Below are 14,965 nucleotides of genomic sequence, written 5' to 3'. Positions count from 1 at the left end.
TTGGATCAGTGATGATCTAGTAGTAGATTATAAATGAAGCTTTAATGAACACGAACATCTATTGTTTTCTTTTTCATTTGTAACTTTATATGTTTTTGTCATAAAAACAAATATGATTTACCGTTCGGTTGTAAGGTTTGGTTACGAAAGTCACTGTTTCGCAATTGAGAGTTGCGTAGACTTTACAATTATTTTCTTAATAGATGCAAGTAGTATATGTTCTGTTATATGAACAAATAAACTAAGAAATTAGCATTACCGAAATGAATGACATGGACTATACTGCTCAAGATTTTACAATCGGATCCTCCTTAGACTAAGCTTATCACTACCGTTGCTCTCACGACGTAGACTTAGTGGAAGTTTGGGTAATTACACACGGTTGAACAAAATTTTAGATCATTCGTTACCATTAAAAAACAAATCAATCGAAGGATGGCTCCAAAAGCTAAGCAATCGCAAAAAGCTTATACGATAGTAATCAAGCTTGGTAAGTACTAGAAATCTAATTTCAACTTCGTTGACAAATTAATTATGTAGTTATTTATTAAAATATTTGCATGAATAACTTCTATTAACCCTTTTGCAGGTACTTCATCTATTTGCGATGAGAGAACGCACGAACCACTCATTTCTAACTTGTCCTTAATTGTGGAAACTGTTGTCAAACTTCGAAAATTGGGCCACAATGTTGTTTTAGTATCGAGTGGTGGTATTGCAATGGGTTTGAGAAGATTGGACCTTCCCAAACGTCCTTCCAAGCTCTCTGCAGTTCAAGCTATTGCCGCCGTTGGTCAAGGTAGATTGATATCTCTTTGGGATAACCTATTTTCCCAACTTCGACAACCAATTGCCCAAATTCTGATTACCAGAAATGACATAGCAGAGGTAAGGTGTCCCCTTTGCATTCTGTTGTGAATGACTAATGATTTTTTGTAGAGAACGCAATATGTAAACGCTGCTAGTACAATTTCCGAGCTTTTGCATTTGGGTGTTGTCCCAATTGTCAATGAAAACGATACGCTTTCTGTGCAAGAAATTCGTTTTGGTGATAATGATACCTTATCAGCAATTACTGCGGGAATGATTAATGCAGACTATCTCTTTTTATTAACAGACGTGGAGTGTATGTTTACTGCCAATCCTCGCACAAATCCTGATGCAAAGCCTATTCGTGTGGTACAAGACACCTCTTCGCTAATCGTAGACGTTTCTTCTCCCGGTAGTAACGTTGGTACAGGAGGAATGAAAACAAAGCTCATTGCCGCCGAGTTAGGTACTTCTTCAGGCGTAAATGTTGTCATTTCCCATGGTGCAAAACCATCCAATATCCTTGAAATTATTCGACATGCATCCTCGTCTGTCGAAGATTTAGAAAAAATCGAGGGCTTACCCTTATATACTCATTTCGTTGCCAAGAAGCAAAATAGAATGCGCGATCGTCATTTTTGGCTCTTACACGGCCTAAAGCCGCAGGGAAGTTTAGAAATTGATGGAGGAGCCCATGAAGCAATTACGAGGACAAACCGTGCTGGTTTGTTGCCAGTAGGTGTTACCAATGTGAACGGTCATTTTGCCGCTCATCAAGCTGTGAACATAACATATAACGAAGTTGTAATCGGCAGAGCCTTGGTAAACTATAGCAGTACTGAAATTGAATTAATCAAAGGGAAAAGGAGCAATGAAATTGGAAGCATTTTGGGCTTTACAGAAACTGAATATATTGCTTACCGTGATTATTTGGTTATCAAGGATTTCAGCACCAATTAGACTTGTTTTGATATAGATGATCTTGATTTTCGTTACTTATTTTTTGTTTTTGGGTTTTTTTTGGGGACCCCTACCAATGTCATATATGGAGCAAGGAATTTAGCTGCCCTTTTTTTTTTTTATTATATAGTTAAATCAACTTAAAGTAATAGTATCAATCTTTTTTGTTTGAATATAATAGAGCTATTTTCTTAAAGTTCGATATGAGAGATTATTTTTCTTGAAATTCGTAACATTTTCATTCTCCATATATAAAAGAAATTATAAATTTACAAGCTTATTAATCTTGGAATTTGGTTTCATTGGAGAGAAGCTCCTTCCCTTACTTAAAAAAAAAAATGCCGCCGAAATATTTCTGACTTCACCAACAGCACCCTGTTCATAAAAAAAAAAAAAAAAGATACCTCTCCTCTCTCATTTTTTCAGTTATATTAGTTTGCAGTCTTTTTTTTAGTAATGTCTTTTTCATATAAAAATTTCTCTAAGTTTTTGCTAGGTGGCCTTTCAGTTGGCTGTGTAGGTGGATACTTTGCCTATAAAAATCAAAACAAGCCTATCGGCCTTAATACTGAAATTTATTCTCCCTTTACTGTCTCTCAGATTACCAAGGTTACCCCCGATGCTAGTATTTTCACTCTCACTCCCCAGGGTTCTATCGAAAACATGAAGAATTTGGATCCCATTTCCAAAGTTACTATTCGCAACCCAGATATGCAAGTTCAGCGTCCTTATACCCCTTTGTACATCAATGAGGATGACTTTAAGTTTTACATCCGTAACTATGAAGACGGACCCGTGAGTTCCTATATTCATTCCAAGAAAGAAGGTGACACCGTCGAACTTCGTGGTCCCTTTAAGACTACCAAGCTAGACCATACCAAATTCTCCAGAATTCTTGGCGTTGTTGCCGGTACTGGTTTTGCACCTATTTATCAGTTAGCTCAAAACTCAAAGGTTCCTGTCGATATCATTTATTGCGAACGTCCTGGTCAAGAGCCTGCTTTGAAGGAACGATTAGAGAAAGAATGTCCCAATGTTCGTGTACGCACTATTCAAGATCGCTTAATCAGTGCGGACGATATTTTTAAATGGGATGGTGTTGACGTTCCTTTGAGTGAAACTCTTTGTATCATTTGCGGTAATCCCAAGTTTGTTGGTACAGTTGCTGGACCAAAGGCTGAATTTGGAGCCAAGCAAGGCCCAGTCAAGGGACTTTTGGAAAACTCATCTTTTGGCAAAGTTTGGAAGCTTTAAGGTAAAATTACTGTCAATGTATCTAACTCATATTGGATAACTTGCTTAGCTTACCTACAGTTTTGTTTATATGAAAATCTAGTCAATGACATTTCAATCACACTACCTTTATCAGTTACTTATGTTAGACTCGTAAATGAAGGGAAGGGCTTTCATCCAATATTGTCATTATTATTAAATGTAAAAGTGTTGTGTTATAACGGAACGTACAGAGGAAGGGAAGCTTGAGTTTGTGGAATCAATTATTTGACATTTTCTGCAAAAGCCAAATAAGGTCATTCTTTCTTCCAAAATAATGAAAGAACAGAATCAATTTAATGAAGGAACTCTTCTACTGCATCCGTCGTAATATCTTCAATTTCTCGTACTTCCAAGACTTTGTGTACTTGAGCTTGATCCTGAAACCAGACCTTGGCTGATGCATAAATCATAGATAGATCATGAGGTGAACTAGTTGGCCTCCAGTAAACCATAAAAAGCGGTGTACTCAAACGGCCATCAGTCGTTTTCGTAGGATAAGAGACCAGAATGTAACGAGGTTGAGTTTCAGACAATTCGTCTGCAATTTCTTCGACACTTTCTATTTGCATAATTTCTCCATCTGGGACTACTTCTTTGGTGCTTTTATCTATTTTGAAAATGTAGGCAAACAAAAGAGATTTCTTGAGTCTCAAGCGGAATCGATCAATTTCCTTGATGATTGTATCAGAAATGCTAAACATACGAGCTTCAGACGACATGTTAATGGATATGAAACAGCAATCCAAAAATGTTAACAGTTGCTGGCAATGCACGAGAAAAGTTTGGCTGTTGAGTATGTAGAGAGCTTTGGTAATGGAAGGCAGTAAGAACAAGAAAGGTGACTAATCCAGACACTCTCCACCTCTTTCAAAGAATTTATTGATTTTATTAGAAAAGCAAACATACAAAACAGCCGTCCTCCAATGTCGGATGAATACTGGAAATTGGCAAAAGTGAATGTCATGGTGCGATCCTCTTTCGGTAAGAAAAAATTAATCATGAAAGTTAATAGACTATTATTTCCAGATGACTGTAACTTATTACCTTACAAAACGACAAAGTCAATATGAGAAAGCCATGTCACATTGATGCTATATTGATTCACGCGAAAACACTCATTTGAATTTCCAAATCTGTCTATACATGCTACTCATTGCTTTGTGCTTTGCTACAATCACACACTTTTACTAGGAACCACTAAGTTTGTATGAATGAATGTGTATGGCTTTGAGGTGTCCTTCAACAAACCTATTAAATCGGTTTAACTGTTTAAATGTTTTTCAATTGAGCTTGGAACCAGAAGAAATCGGTTTCTATAGGAAGCACAGAGCAAAGCGACAGAAGATTGGTTTGTTTACCTTGGAGCTATTACCGAAAACTCGACATTGGGTGCTTTTCCCCAGTTTATTGGAGAGAGAGTATTTTTATTGAATATAATTCAATAATACTACAGCTACTTAGTATTACGATGACTTTCTGAAACAGAAATATTCTTTCTTTGCTTTCCATTATGATATCGTGTGCCATGTTGCTTTCAGTACGATATGAAGAATTAGAATTTGTGCAACAATAGCAGATTTTTTTTGCTAGAATATGGAAAGGAATCAATTTCTTCCAACGTTGGCTATAAGAACAAGGAATACGTCGTTTTCTATTACCACAAGCAATTGTTCAAGTTGCAAGGTTCAGTAATGTGCAAGTCAAACAAGTTGACTGAAAAGAAGTAGTTTTGTAGAGGCAAAAGAGCTAAAAATTTTTATATAAAAAACCAAAATCAGCTATCTTTTCTCTAAATCCTCCCACTAAGATTGCTTTTCATTTATTTACTAGTAATCCAGAATGGACATGCGATTACAATATACTCTATAGTATTATTATTAAAAGTAACAGTCGCTCAGTGTTTTTTACCTTCTTCGATAGTATTATACTTGTTTGGCATCTGAATGTTAACCCTTTCTAAACAGTGGTGAACGGAAATTCACCATATCCTTGTTTATTTGTTTCCGTAATCCTCTTTTCGAACAATAGATTGTTGTCTTTATAAAATCTTTGGACTCAGGCGCATAAACACAGCGTCCTGTCAAATTTTGTTTATGGTACAATTGAAATTAAATCCTTTTGGTTAAAAGATCTAGCCCGCTCATATACTTGGTTTGAATCAAAGAAGAAATGAGTTATGTTTCGTATATACACAAGCCTTCGTCAGTGAGAAATGCTGTTGTTTGTCAATTTGTTGACTCAACGTCGTGCAATGTAATCTTAGCTAAGAGCAACTGTATCGAGATTTACGAGTATAATGATGAAAATAATCTTCAGCTTATAACGTTCACAAACATATTTGGACGGATTGTGGGGTTAAAATCATTTCGTCCTGCATTGTCGTCAACGGACCATATTATCGTTGCTACTGACTCTTTCCATTACTTTACTATTTTCTGGGACTCTGAAAACAAAACAATTGCAAATGGAATCAAAATACAGGATTGCAGTGTGCGTTCTCTCCGCGAAAGTCAATCTGGCCCTTTACTACTTGTAGATCCTATCCAGCGTGTGTTGTGTTTGCATGTTTATCAAGGGCTTCTGACGATTATTCCCATTGTCAACTCTAAAAAACGACGTCTTAACAGCACAGACGCTTTTCTTCATGATAATTTTAATGTCCGCATCAAGGAATTAGATGTTGTGGATATATGTATGCTTCATACTCATTCAGTACCAACTTTAGCTGTTTTGTATCGCGACAGTAAATCCGTTGTGCATCTTTCCACTTACACCATAAACGTTCGCGAATGTGAAATTGATGAAGATGACTTGGTTTGTCACGATATAGAGGAAGGTAAGCTTATAGCTCACAGCAATGGTGGTGTGTTCGTTTTTGGTGAAATGTATGTCTACTACATCAGTAAAGACCTTAAAGCCTCTAAGTCCTTACTCTCTTATCCAATTTCAGCTTTCACCGGAATTTTGATTTCCGATCCGCTAGAAGATTTTTTTTCCATCAAGTATGATCCTAATCATTTCTTTGTAACTGATGAAAGCGGCCTTATATACCACTTTTATTCTGAATTTTCTCAGGATGGCTTGAAAATGGACTTGGAAAAGCTTGGCGAGTCTTCTATTGCCTCTTGTTTGGTTTCCCTTCCCCAAAATAAGGTTTTCTTGGGAAGTCATTATGGTGATTCCGCGGTTCTACAATTAGATAATCCTGGTTTGGCTAATCAAGGGTTAAACGTGCAAACTTTACAAGTTTTCTCCAACATAGCTCCTATAAGTGACTTTATCGTTGAACATGGAAGTTCTGGATCTTCCATAATTACATGCAGTGGTGCTTACAAGGATGGTAGTATACGTGTCTTAAAGAATTCCGTCTCAATTCAAGACATAGGCATAATAGAAATGGAGAGTATTAAAGAAGTCTTTTCTGTCTCTTTTCAGGCTGACTATGACAACTACATCATTATTAGCTTTCCTAGTGAAACCCGGGTACTTTATGTTTCCTCAGAAGGCGAATTTTCACTGTGCAACGACCTTTCTTGTGATTCTTCCACATTAAGCATCGGCGTCGTCGATGAAGGAAAGCAAATTTTGCAAATCACTGCTTCAGATGTGCGCTTATTTGATGGAAATAAAGTTATTTCCTGGTCCCCTCATGCTAATATAAATAGTGGGAATATATATAAAAATCTAATTTGCGTTGCTTTAACAGGAGGTACTGTAATTTTTCTTCATATGTTGGAAGAAATCGCCAGGTATCAATGCAATACGGAAATCTCATGTCTTGACTTTTTAGATGATTCTACTTGCTTTTTAGGACTATGGTCATGCTCAGTCTTGGGATTAAAAATTGGTCAGGGAATTACTCAAGAGCTATGTCAATACAAATTGAAAGATGTTCCTCGAAGTTTAGCTTGTTTTTCGTTCAGTAATCAGTTGAATGATTTCCTTTACCTAAGTACGAATGATGGCCAGTTTTTACAATACTGTTTTGGTAAAAAAGGGTTTTTGGACGCTCTACCCAAGGTAATACGCCTAGGTAACACACCTGTTAGCTTAAAATCCCTAACTTTAAACGAAAAAAGGACTCTTGTTTCTATTGCTGAGACTCAACAATTTATACACATGGAATCGAATAAACTTATCTTCAATCCCTTTCCTTCGAAAGAAATCGTCAGTATTACGAGATTTTGCCATCCTGCTCTAAATACGACTCTTGTATATTGTACGGGATCCAAATTAATTATGGCTTCTCTTGGTGCCATTCAGGGTTTAACTATACAAACAATTCCAGTGGAAGGTTTTCCACGAAGAATCTGCGCCTCTGAAAAACACTACTTTGTCCTTTGTATGCAACTAGAGGATGCCCTAGGAAACCAAGAGCAGAGTCTAAAATCATCATTACGAGTTTTTGATAAATTGACGTTAGAAGAAATCTGTCACTTTGTCTTTGATACAAATGAAATGGTAGAGAGTATAGTTTATTTAGAAACCAACTCTAGCGTTGTCGTTGGCACAGGATATAACCATCCTGATCAGGATGCACCCGATTCCGGGCGATTGCTTATGTTTACTGTCGATAAGAATAACCTTGATTTAGTCACTACTTATAAGGTGCAAGGATCAGTAAACACGCTTAAAAGCTACAATGGTCTAATTATAGCTGGCATCAATGCCACAGTCAGTGCCTTTGTTGTTCGTGAAGGAGGATTTCATGTCGAGGGTTGTCTTCGAACACCTACGTATACAATAGACCTTTGCATCGATGATAGTGATATAGTGGTTGGTGATTTAATGAAGTCAATATCCGTCATGAACTTTTCAGAAAGCCAGCTCTCTGAATTAGCCAGAGACTATAAGCCAATATGGGTATCGTCTGTTGAGAAGCTGGAAAGACATAAGTACTTTGTTTGCGATGCCGATGGTAACGCATTCATTTTTCTACGGGATGTACATTCACCGCAAATAGCCGACCGTAAACATTTGCGCCGTTTGGATCAATACTATTTGGGCGAATTCGTAAACAAAACTAGGATTGGTACGCTAAGAAAGCCGCAGGAAGGAAGCTTTGTGCAGCCGAAGCTTATTTCCGTCACAGTAGATGGTGCTATAATACTTATTGGTGATGCGAATGATTATGCCGACATTCTTTTGCAACTTCAGGATAATGTAAGACGTGCTTTACCTTCGACTGGTGGATTGAATCATGAAGACTGGAGAAAATGTCATTCTGAAATTCCTGAAGAGCTTCCAAGTAAGCTTATAGACGGTAGTTTATTAGAAGGTATCGTGGATATGCCTCTGTCTATACAGGACGAAATTGTGCAAGGGAAGAATGGAGGACTACCCTTAAACATTTCTGTTAATGAATTGGTAAACTTATCGGAGAGTCTTGCTAGATTACATTCCTAAAATTTCTGACCTTATGAACTCTTAATGAAAAAAATGGCAAGAATACTTCAGCATATAGTATATGTATATACAAATCTTTTTTGGACGATAATAACTGACAATATTATATTTCGATCATTCTTATAATCTTTCCTTACTCGCTCGTTTCCGGGTAATGTGTTGTTGCTCTTTTGGAAATGTGAAGTCAATCAATGTTTCTAGAAGCGAGTTCTTTTAAGGTAATTAATTCTGTTCTTTGTTTTCAAAATCTACAGCTTTTATAATTGTATATCTAAATTTATGTTTACATAGGATATTTCCCTTTCAGTAACCAAGACAAAGTAAGGACGTGGGAAGTCCTTGTACTACAACTCCACCATATACACGTCTTTCAGCATTTGGCTTTCAGCGTTTACTAAGAAGAGGAAAATATTTTAGACGTTTCAGCACTTAAAAAAATTCTAAATTACAAGTAATATGAAGGTATGCCTGTTTGCTCAGTCCGTGAATAAGAATTCTCCGTTGGTAATACTAATGTTTGGGTTAGTCTACGTATTTGAGAGAATACAAACTAGTCGTTGTAGGTGATGGTGGTGTTGGTAAAAGTGCTCTTACGATACAACTGATTCAATCGCATTTTGTTGATGAGTACGATCCCACAATTGAGGACTCCTATCGAAAAAAGTGTGAAATTGATGGAGAAGGAGCACTTTTAGATGTTCTCGATACAGCTGGACAAGAAGAATATTCCGCTATGAGGGAGCAATATATGCGAACTGGTGAAGGATTTCTCTTGGTATACAACATAACTTCTCGGTCATCCTTTGATGAAATAAACACATTTTATCAACAAATTTTACGAGTCAAGGACAAAGATAACTTTCCTGTCGTTTTAGTCGCCAACAAATGCGATTTGGAGAGCGAAAGGGTAGTTTCTCGAGCTGAAGGAGAGGCTCTTGCTCGAAGCATGAAATGCATCTACGTTGAAACCTCAGCAAAGCTCCGATTAAACGTTGAGGAATCTTTCTACAGTCTTGTCAGAACCATTCGTCATTTTAATAAATCTGAAGAGAGAGGACTTCACACAAAACAAGCTACGCAAGTACCAAAATCTCAGCCGGCTGCTAAAGCTACTAGAAATTCCGCTGCAACTCAGACTGCTGATACTTCTTCGACAAAGTGTTGTGTAATTTGTTAGATTCTTCTTTTGTTTCTATTTCCGTTTTTGGTTTTGGCTAAGTTTTTTCCTTGGATTTGAAGTGCGTTTACAGGTTTTATACAAATTATTTTTATTTTCTCGCTCATTATTGAAAACATGTTTTTTACCTTTAAATTTTGGATTGATATGGATTTTTCGCCTTTCGCTATAAAGGGATTGATCGAGCCCAATCTGTTTTCTAGTTGATAACTATAATATTATGGTGCTACTCTACTGCTATTTTACGGCCTACTTAATTGCAATAGAGCTTCCTTTGTTTCGTCTTAAAAAAAGACAAGTTTCCAATACTTGTTGAAATAATATACAGAAGTCTAGATTTTTATTAAATATAACAATGCACATTCTCCTCATCATTTCTAGTTGATACCCAAGTATGATTTGCTCCGAGTATAGATAAAAAAACTCGTACTGACCATTGGGATCATTTTTAAATATCCGATTGTTAGACCAACATAAAAGCCTCTCAATCCAGCGTCTCTATATGTTGATTTAACAACGTTTTGAAATTTTAGGAACCGAGAACGACTTTTAACACCACCTACTTGCATTTTTCTTCTACATACCTCAAAAGGATACGAAATCGTTTGTCCGCACACCCCGGCCAGAGCACCGGCTGTGAGTTGAGACCACGTATTCAAATGCCGTTCATCCTTTTCAGAATGAAGTGCCCTTTTCACGATAGGATTATGGAAAAAGTCTGTAGCAAGATCATGAGCTAAGAAAGACATTCCAGCGTAGGGGAATATCCCCATTAAGGTTACAGAAAAACCGCGGTAGAAATTTGAGAGTCTCCTAATCGAAGTAAAAAAAGGGCTTTCTTTTGAATTGCCAAAATCACGTTCGTGCAAAACTTGGCTTGTAACGTTCCAAAGTCTTGGCTTATTGTTTGATCCCGTTATATACGCAAGCCGAACCCGAATTAATTCAAGTGGATAAGTGAAAAAGACAGAACAAATACCTATACGGTTAACATAGTAAACTCAAAATATGGTAATCTTACCAGCTAAAGACCCCGAAAGAAATCTCCGACTACTTGTTTCAAATTCTTCTGAGCGTATAAGCATTCTACGGACCTGTTCATAAGCAACAAACTTTATACCAGCGTAAGGAAAAACACGATAAAGAGTGGCTGTATGCCCTTGGAACAACCCTCGAACACCGCTTATACGGTAGATACGCTTTATGGAATTAGTTAAACCATGGCGAGAGAAGGCATAGTCACGATATGCTTCATGATTGGTTTGGTAGAGAATCTTCACTCGATCCAAAGGTGCAATTACGGTTTTTGCAATGCAACCTGCGAATCCACCTGCAACGCCGGACTTAATTAAGAATTCGCGGGAGTATTTCGGGGGGAAATTTTCAGTTGTATTGGTCATGAAGTAAAACGTTACCTATTATAGACAGAGAGGAAGGCAAAAAAGAACGAATAAAAATTAAATAATACAAGACCGATTTCAATGATCTTTGTCTCAAAAAACTTTGTAGAGGAGCGTAACAGAGCTAGTTTGGTGTCTTATTTGGAAATGCCCTCTAAAAGATGATGATGCCAAAATGGATTAAAACCAATTAAGCGGTCAAATAGTGACTTGAGTAGCTTGGAGTAATTAATATAATAAATAATACTTTCAGTTATTTCATAAGAAATTGCTCAATCTCTTGGGATGCTTATTGTAAGCCTTCAAATTAAGTCAGTAATATCCACTATAGCTGAATGCTTTGTATCGGTTTCTTTCTTAAAGATGTGAATACCTCCTTAATTGATTATTTATGTATATTTATATGAGAAAAGCAATTGATTTTATGAAATCTCCGTAAGTCATGCTTGTGGGTGGTAGTTGTGATAACCAAGTAGTTGGGAAATAGTTCTAGTAAACCTTCTGAAAGTAGATCGGGTGCATCTTCATTGTATAAACCGATCTTCTTCATTTTGTTTAAAAAAGCAAAAGCAAAGTTCTATTACCGAAACTACACAGTGCTTTGACTTAAAGACGTTTTACAAGTACCCTGCTTTATATACCAAGTAAATAGAAGAGGATAAGATGAAAGAATCGAATCATATTATTACTTAACATTCAAATAGTTATAATTGATGCCTCTAGTTTCTATATTCCAAGTGCTTGTAATGACTAAATTGTAGGTACATGGAATAAAATCGATGCAGATGATGAACAACCGGAGCAAGTAAAGGCAAAAAAAAGGATGTATGGTACAGCGTACATAGGTAAAGCTTAAGATGTCCATCTAACATGAATCATTTCCCTAGAGAAGGATTTCTAACCGACCAAAATATTAAGCCTTAACAATCGTTATAAGCAGCTATAATGAAAGAATAAAGGAAGTAGAACAAGATAACCTAAGCTTCTAAGAACATAAGCATCAGCAAAAGAACATCTATTTCTTCTTTCCCTTCTTTTTTTTCTTGGAGCTCTTACTGGGAGCAGCCTGAGGCTCTGACTTCACCTCGACAGGTTTATTTGAAACTGTAGACTCCGGTTCTATTTAAACCGGTTAGTTATATGGATCAATTTGTATAGAAACGAAGATCTGAGGTGCGAACCGTATTCCATTAGCTGAACATTTTAACAAACGCTTATGCATACAGCCTAAGGTTCCATACGTCGCTTTTTTTTCTTCTAAAAATAAGAAAAGGTATACATACCGGGTTGTTCTGGAGGAATTTCCAATTTGTTAGAAACATGTCCAAGTTTGCTGGCAATGAGCATTAACCGACTTAACTCAGCAGCTTTGTCTGTTCTAAATTTTAAACATATTCCTGATGCAGTTTCATATGCTTTCGCAACAAGGTAACTCTGTTGATCTTCATCAATTCGATAACGTGTGGTTATTTTTGTCTAAATACCTCTGTTAGACAGTATAATTTTAAGTCAATAATAAAACGGCTCTTACTGAATCAGGATATGCTTCTATTAAAAGCCTAGATTGTTCAAAAAAATCATTAACGTTGGACAAATATACCATCCTTTATGCTGGCTGTTGGTAAATTCACCTATGCCAGTAGCGAACCTGCGTTTAGTCTGCTTTCTGGCCCACCGATTAAAATAAGCTATGCAAATGCAAAGTGAAAAATATTATTAAAGAGATTTCAAAAAGATTTAAGCAGGCCTTGAATTTTAGACCTTTTGCGTTGTTCTCTTAAAAGGCGACACTCTATATATCAATTGTCAACAGTATTTTTGATTGGGTTCAGAAAAAGAATTATTCTTTTGTTCTTGATAGTGTTAAATTAATAGTTATTCGTTTATTTGCTTCAAATGGGTACAGGCAAAATGGCACGAAAACAAAGAAAGAATCGTAAGAAATTGGAAAAGGGATCCCAAAACATAGAGAGTATGTTGAAAGGTAGTTCAAAAAATGAACCGGCAATGGACGAGAAAAGAAATAACATAAATTCCCAAATTGATTCAGATTCACTGAACGTACTCGGGAAGAAACAAAGCCAAAAGGGTTCAAAAAAGAAACAAAAGAATTATGTACCTGAAGTCGTGATTCAACAAAAGCTGCCTGCAGCATACTCAAAACAGACAACGGAAGAATCGAAGCATAAGAGTCGCAAGCACAATGCTAATATAGATGAAGTTATTCGCGCAGCTCCTTCTTCCTTTCGGGATGCTGAGAGTACACCGAGGGATCATTTCCTCTCTAATGAGAATGATCTTCCGGAAATGATTAAGCCTAAGAATCCAGTGGATGTTCCGTATAGTCCAAAGAGCGCAGAGCATTTACGAGATAATGTACTAGACAAGGAAGATCATCCTATAGGAATTACTCCTACGAAAAATTCGAATGGTCTGACAACTGTGTCGAGGTCAAATGGAGTTGAGAAGCCCGGTTCTGATTCCGATCATTCAGATTTCGAGTTAATATCTCCTTTAAAAAACAAAAAATCTCCTCGTAAGTTATTACTATCAGACTCTGAATCTGAAAATTCCGACTCAAGCTACCCAAGTACGTCTCTGCCAAAGGCTGAATCAGATTTGGTATCAAGGAAACCCAAAAGAAAGCTCCGTCCTTGTTCTTCTGAAGATGAATCCGTTGAATGTTTTGAGGGGTCTCTGGAACGGCCTCCTATAAATAAATATTCAAATAAAAATATAACAGACGACTTTGACACGGAAATAAAGCAAGAGGCAGAGGATCTGGAGCCTGTGAGTTCCGAAGATGAGAAACATAAGCGTAATAGAAATCCAACTAAGAAAGCGTTTCATGAAAAGTTGGAGCTAATCAGAAGTAATATTTTTTTGTTTGTTCTTAACTAACATATAATAGAAAAACGTCGTCAAGGCAGTTCAAGCATAAACGCTGAAGAAGACATGTCAGAATCAGCGGGTGAAAAGACGGATACCAGTGACGATGATTCTTTGAATGAGGAATCTTTTATAGTAAATGAAGAGGAAGAGGAAGAAGCTTTAGGCGCTCGCGCATTACTTCCTCCAGAGTTTTCAATGACAAGTCATCAAGGTCTTCGAGCTCATTTTGCGAATTTTCTTCGGTACCACATAAAGCAACTAACGAACCTTCCAATAGAAAAAAACATAGATGAGCATTTTCTTTTCAGTTGTAAAACGATTCGAAGACGCCTTTTTTCTTCAGTGGAATCCAATGTAATATCGAGTATCTGGAAACCAAATTTCATCAGTGTTCTAAAGAATCGTCCATTGATGACGAACAGAAGATGCGAAGCTACCTATGGATGTGATGCTTGTAATATGCATTCACGTTTATCCACGCAGGTGGTGCGCTTCAAAGGCCATATATACGATCGTGATACTTACAAGGTATAACCTACATATCAAAAACTAGACGCTAACATTTAAAGACTTTAGAGAATGACCAAGAATATCATGAAGAGTCTAATAAGGACTGGCTTCTGGGAAGTAGCTGTCATGAGAGAGCGCGACTTGCGCATAAAAGTTTTCATTGGGAATACGATGTACGCAAGGAGATTATGACTCAACTCTCACTTGCTGGCTATTTTGAAGTGCAGGCAACTTCACTAGACCAAATGTACCAAGCCATAGAGGAGAACAATTACCCGGAATCATCTTGGCAAGAATATTGTAAATTACTTAAATTCGCTAGCTCATCGTTATTATCCGGCTGGCGGTCAGGTTATCAAAAACATGGATAGTTTATTCTCTTCGGTGAATTGATGTATAAGGTACGAAACTACGCATTTAAGAAAAGGTTGATATTTATAAAGCAGTAGAAATAGAAATGAAAGCCAAGATAATATGAACCTTACAACATTTTAAAATATTAGATATTAAATATTCTAACCAAAGATATTGATTT

The 14,965-nt window shown here is 36.8% G+C and overlaps 9 protein-coding genes across 9 annotated transcripts; 6 read left to right on the top strand and 3 right to left on the bottom strand.

The window, feature by feature from the left end:
• Positions 1-435: 435 nt before the first annotated feature.
• Positions 436-1,770, top strand: pro2 (glutamate 5-kinase Pro2; the record flags this gene model as incomplete). Its single annotated transcript, XM_056181449.1, has 3 exons — positions 436-490; positions 590-888; positions 940-1,770. The coding sequence occupies 3 exons, from the start codon at positions 436-438 to the stop codon at positions 1,768-1,770; spliced, it is 1,185 nt and encodes a 394-aa protein (XP_056037742.1).
• A 456-nt stretch (positions 1,771-2,226) lies between these two features.
• Positions 2,227-3,024, top strand: cyc2 (mitochondrial cytochrome c-heme linkage protein Cyc2; the record flags this gene model as incomplete). Its single annotated transcript, XM_056181448.1, has 1 exon — positions 2,227-3,024. The coding sequence occupies one exon, from the start codon at positions 2,227-2,229 to the stop codon at positions 3,022-3,024; it is 798 nt and encodes a 265-aa protein (XP_056038263.1).
• Positions 3,025-3,338: 314 nt separating this feature from the next.
• Positions 3,339-3,764, bottom strand: gmf1 (cofilin/tropomyosin family Glia Maturation Factor-like protein Gmf1; the record flags this gene model as incomplete). Its single annotated transcript, XM_056181447.1, has 1 exon — positions 3,339-3,764. One exon carries the CDS (start codon positions 3,762-3,764, stop codon positions 3,339-3,341), a length of 426 nt encoding a protein of 141 aa, XP_056038262.1.
• Positions 3,765-3,793: 29 nt separating this feature from the next.
• SOMG_02655 (uncharacterized protein) lies at positions 3,794-4,134 on the top strand (the record flags this gene model as incomplete). The annotated part of the gene is made up of 3 exons (XM_056181446.1): positions 3,794-3,825; positions 3,938-4,026; positions 4,058-4,134. 3 exons carry the CDS (start codon positions 3,794-3,796, stop codon positions 4,132-4,134), a joined length of 198 nt encoding a protein of 65 aa, XP_056038267.1.
• A 1,080-nt stretch (positions 4,135-5,214) lies between these two features.
• ddb1 (Cul4-RING E3 complex WD repeat protein subunit Ddb1) lies at positions 5,215-8,451 on the top strand (the record flags this gene model as incomplete). The annotated part of the gene is made up of 1 exon (XM_056181445.1): positions 5,215-8,451. One exon carries the CDS (start codon positions 5,215-5,217, stop codon positions 8,449-8,451), a length of 3,237 nt encoding a protein of 1,078 aa, XP_056038265.1.
• Positions 8,452-8,907: 456 nt separating this feature from the next.
• On the top strand, positions 8,908-9,628 carry ras1 (GTPase Ras1; the record flags this gene model as incomplete). Its single annotated transcript, XM_056181444.1, has 2 exons — positions 8,908-8,913; positions 8,978-9,628. The coding sequence occupies 2 exons, from the start codon at positions 8,908-8,910 to the stop codon at positions 9,626-9,628; spliced, it is 657 nt and encodes a 218-aa protein (XP_056038257.1).
• Positions 9,629-10,005: 377 nt separating this feature from the next.
• Positions 10,006-11,028, bottom strand: SOMG_02652 (mitochondrial carrier, coenzyme A; the record flags this gene model as incomplete). The annotated part of the gene is made up of 2 exons (XM_056181443.1): positions 10,006-10,607; positions 10,650-11,028. 2 exons carry the CDS (start codon positions 11,026-11,028, stop codon positions 10,006-10,008), a joined length of 981 nt encoding a protein of 326 aa, XP_056038254.1.
• Positions 11,029-12,043: 1,015 nt separating this feature from the next.
• On the bottom strand, positions 12,044-12,631 carry srp21 (signal recognition particle subunit Srp21; the record flags this gene model as incomplete). Its single annotated transcript, XM_056181442.1, has 3 exons — positions 12,044-12,147; positions 12,312-12,504; positions 12,560-12,631. 3 exons carry the CDS (start codon positions 12,629-12,631, stop codon positions 12,044-12,046), a joined length of 369 nt encoding a protein of 122 aa, XP_056038260.1.
• Positions 12,632-12,924: 293 nt separating this feature from the next.
• Positions 12,925-14,801, top strand: SOMG_02650 (DUF4196 and DUF4211, CCDC82-like protein; the record flags this gene model as incomplete). Its single annotated transcript, XM_056181441.1, has 3 exons — positions 12,925-13,900; positions 13,940-14,448; positions 14,490-14,801. The coding sequence occupies 3 exons, from the start codon at positions 12,925-12,927 to the stop codon at positions 14,799-14,801; spliced, it is 1,797 nt and encodes a 598-aa protein (XP_056038258.1).
• Between the last annotated feature and the right edge of the window lie 164 nt (positions 14,802-14,965).

Source organism: Schizosaccharomyces osmophilus, chromosome 2 (assembly GCF_027921745.1).
Source record: "Schizosaccharomyces osmophilus chromosome 2, complete sequence".
Classification (NCBI taxonomy): Eukaryota; Fungi; Ascomycota; class Schizosaccharomycetes; order Schizosaccharomycetales; family Schizosaccharomycetaceae; genus Schizosaccharomyces; species Schizosaccharomyces osmophilus.
Note: the sequence above shows the minus strand (reverse complement) of the source record. Positions and strands in the feature narration are given on the sequence as shown.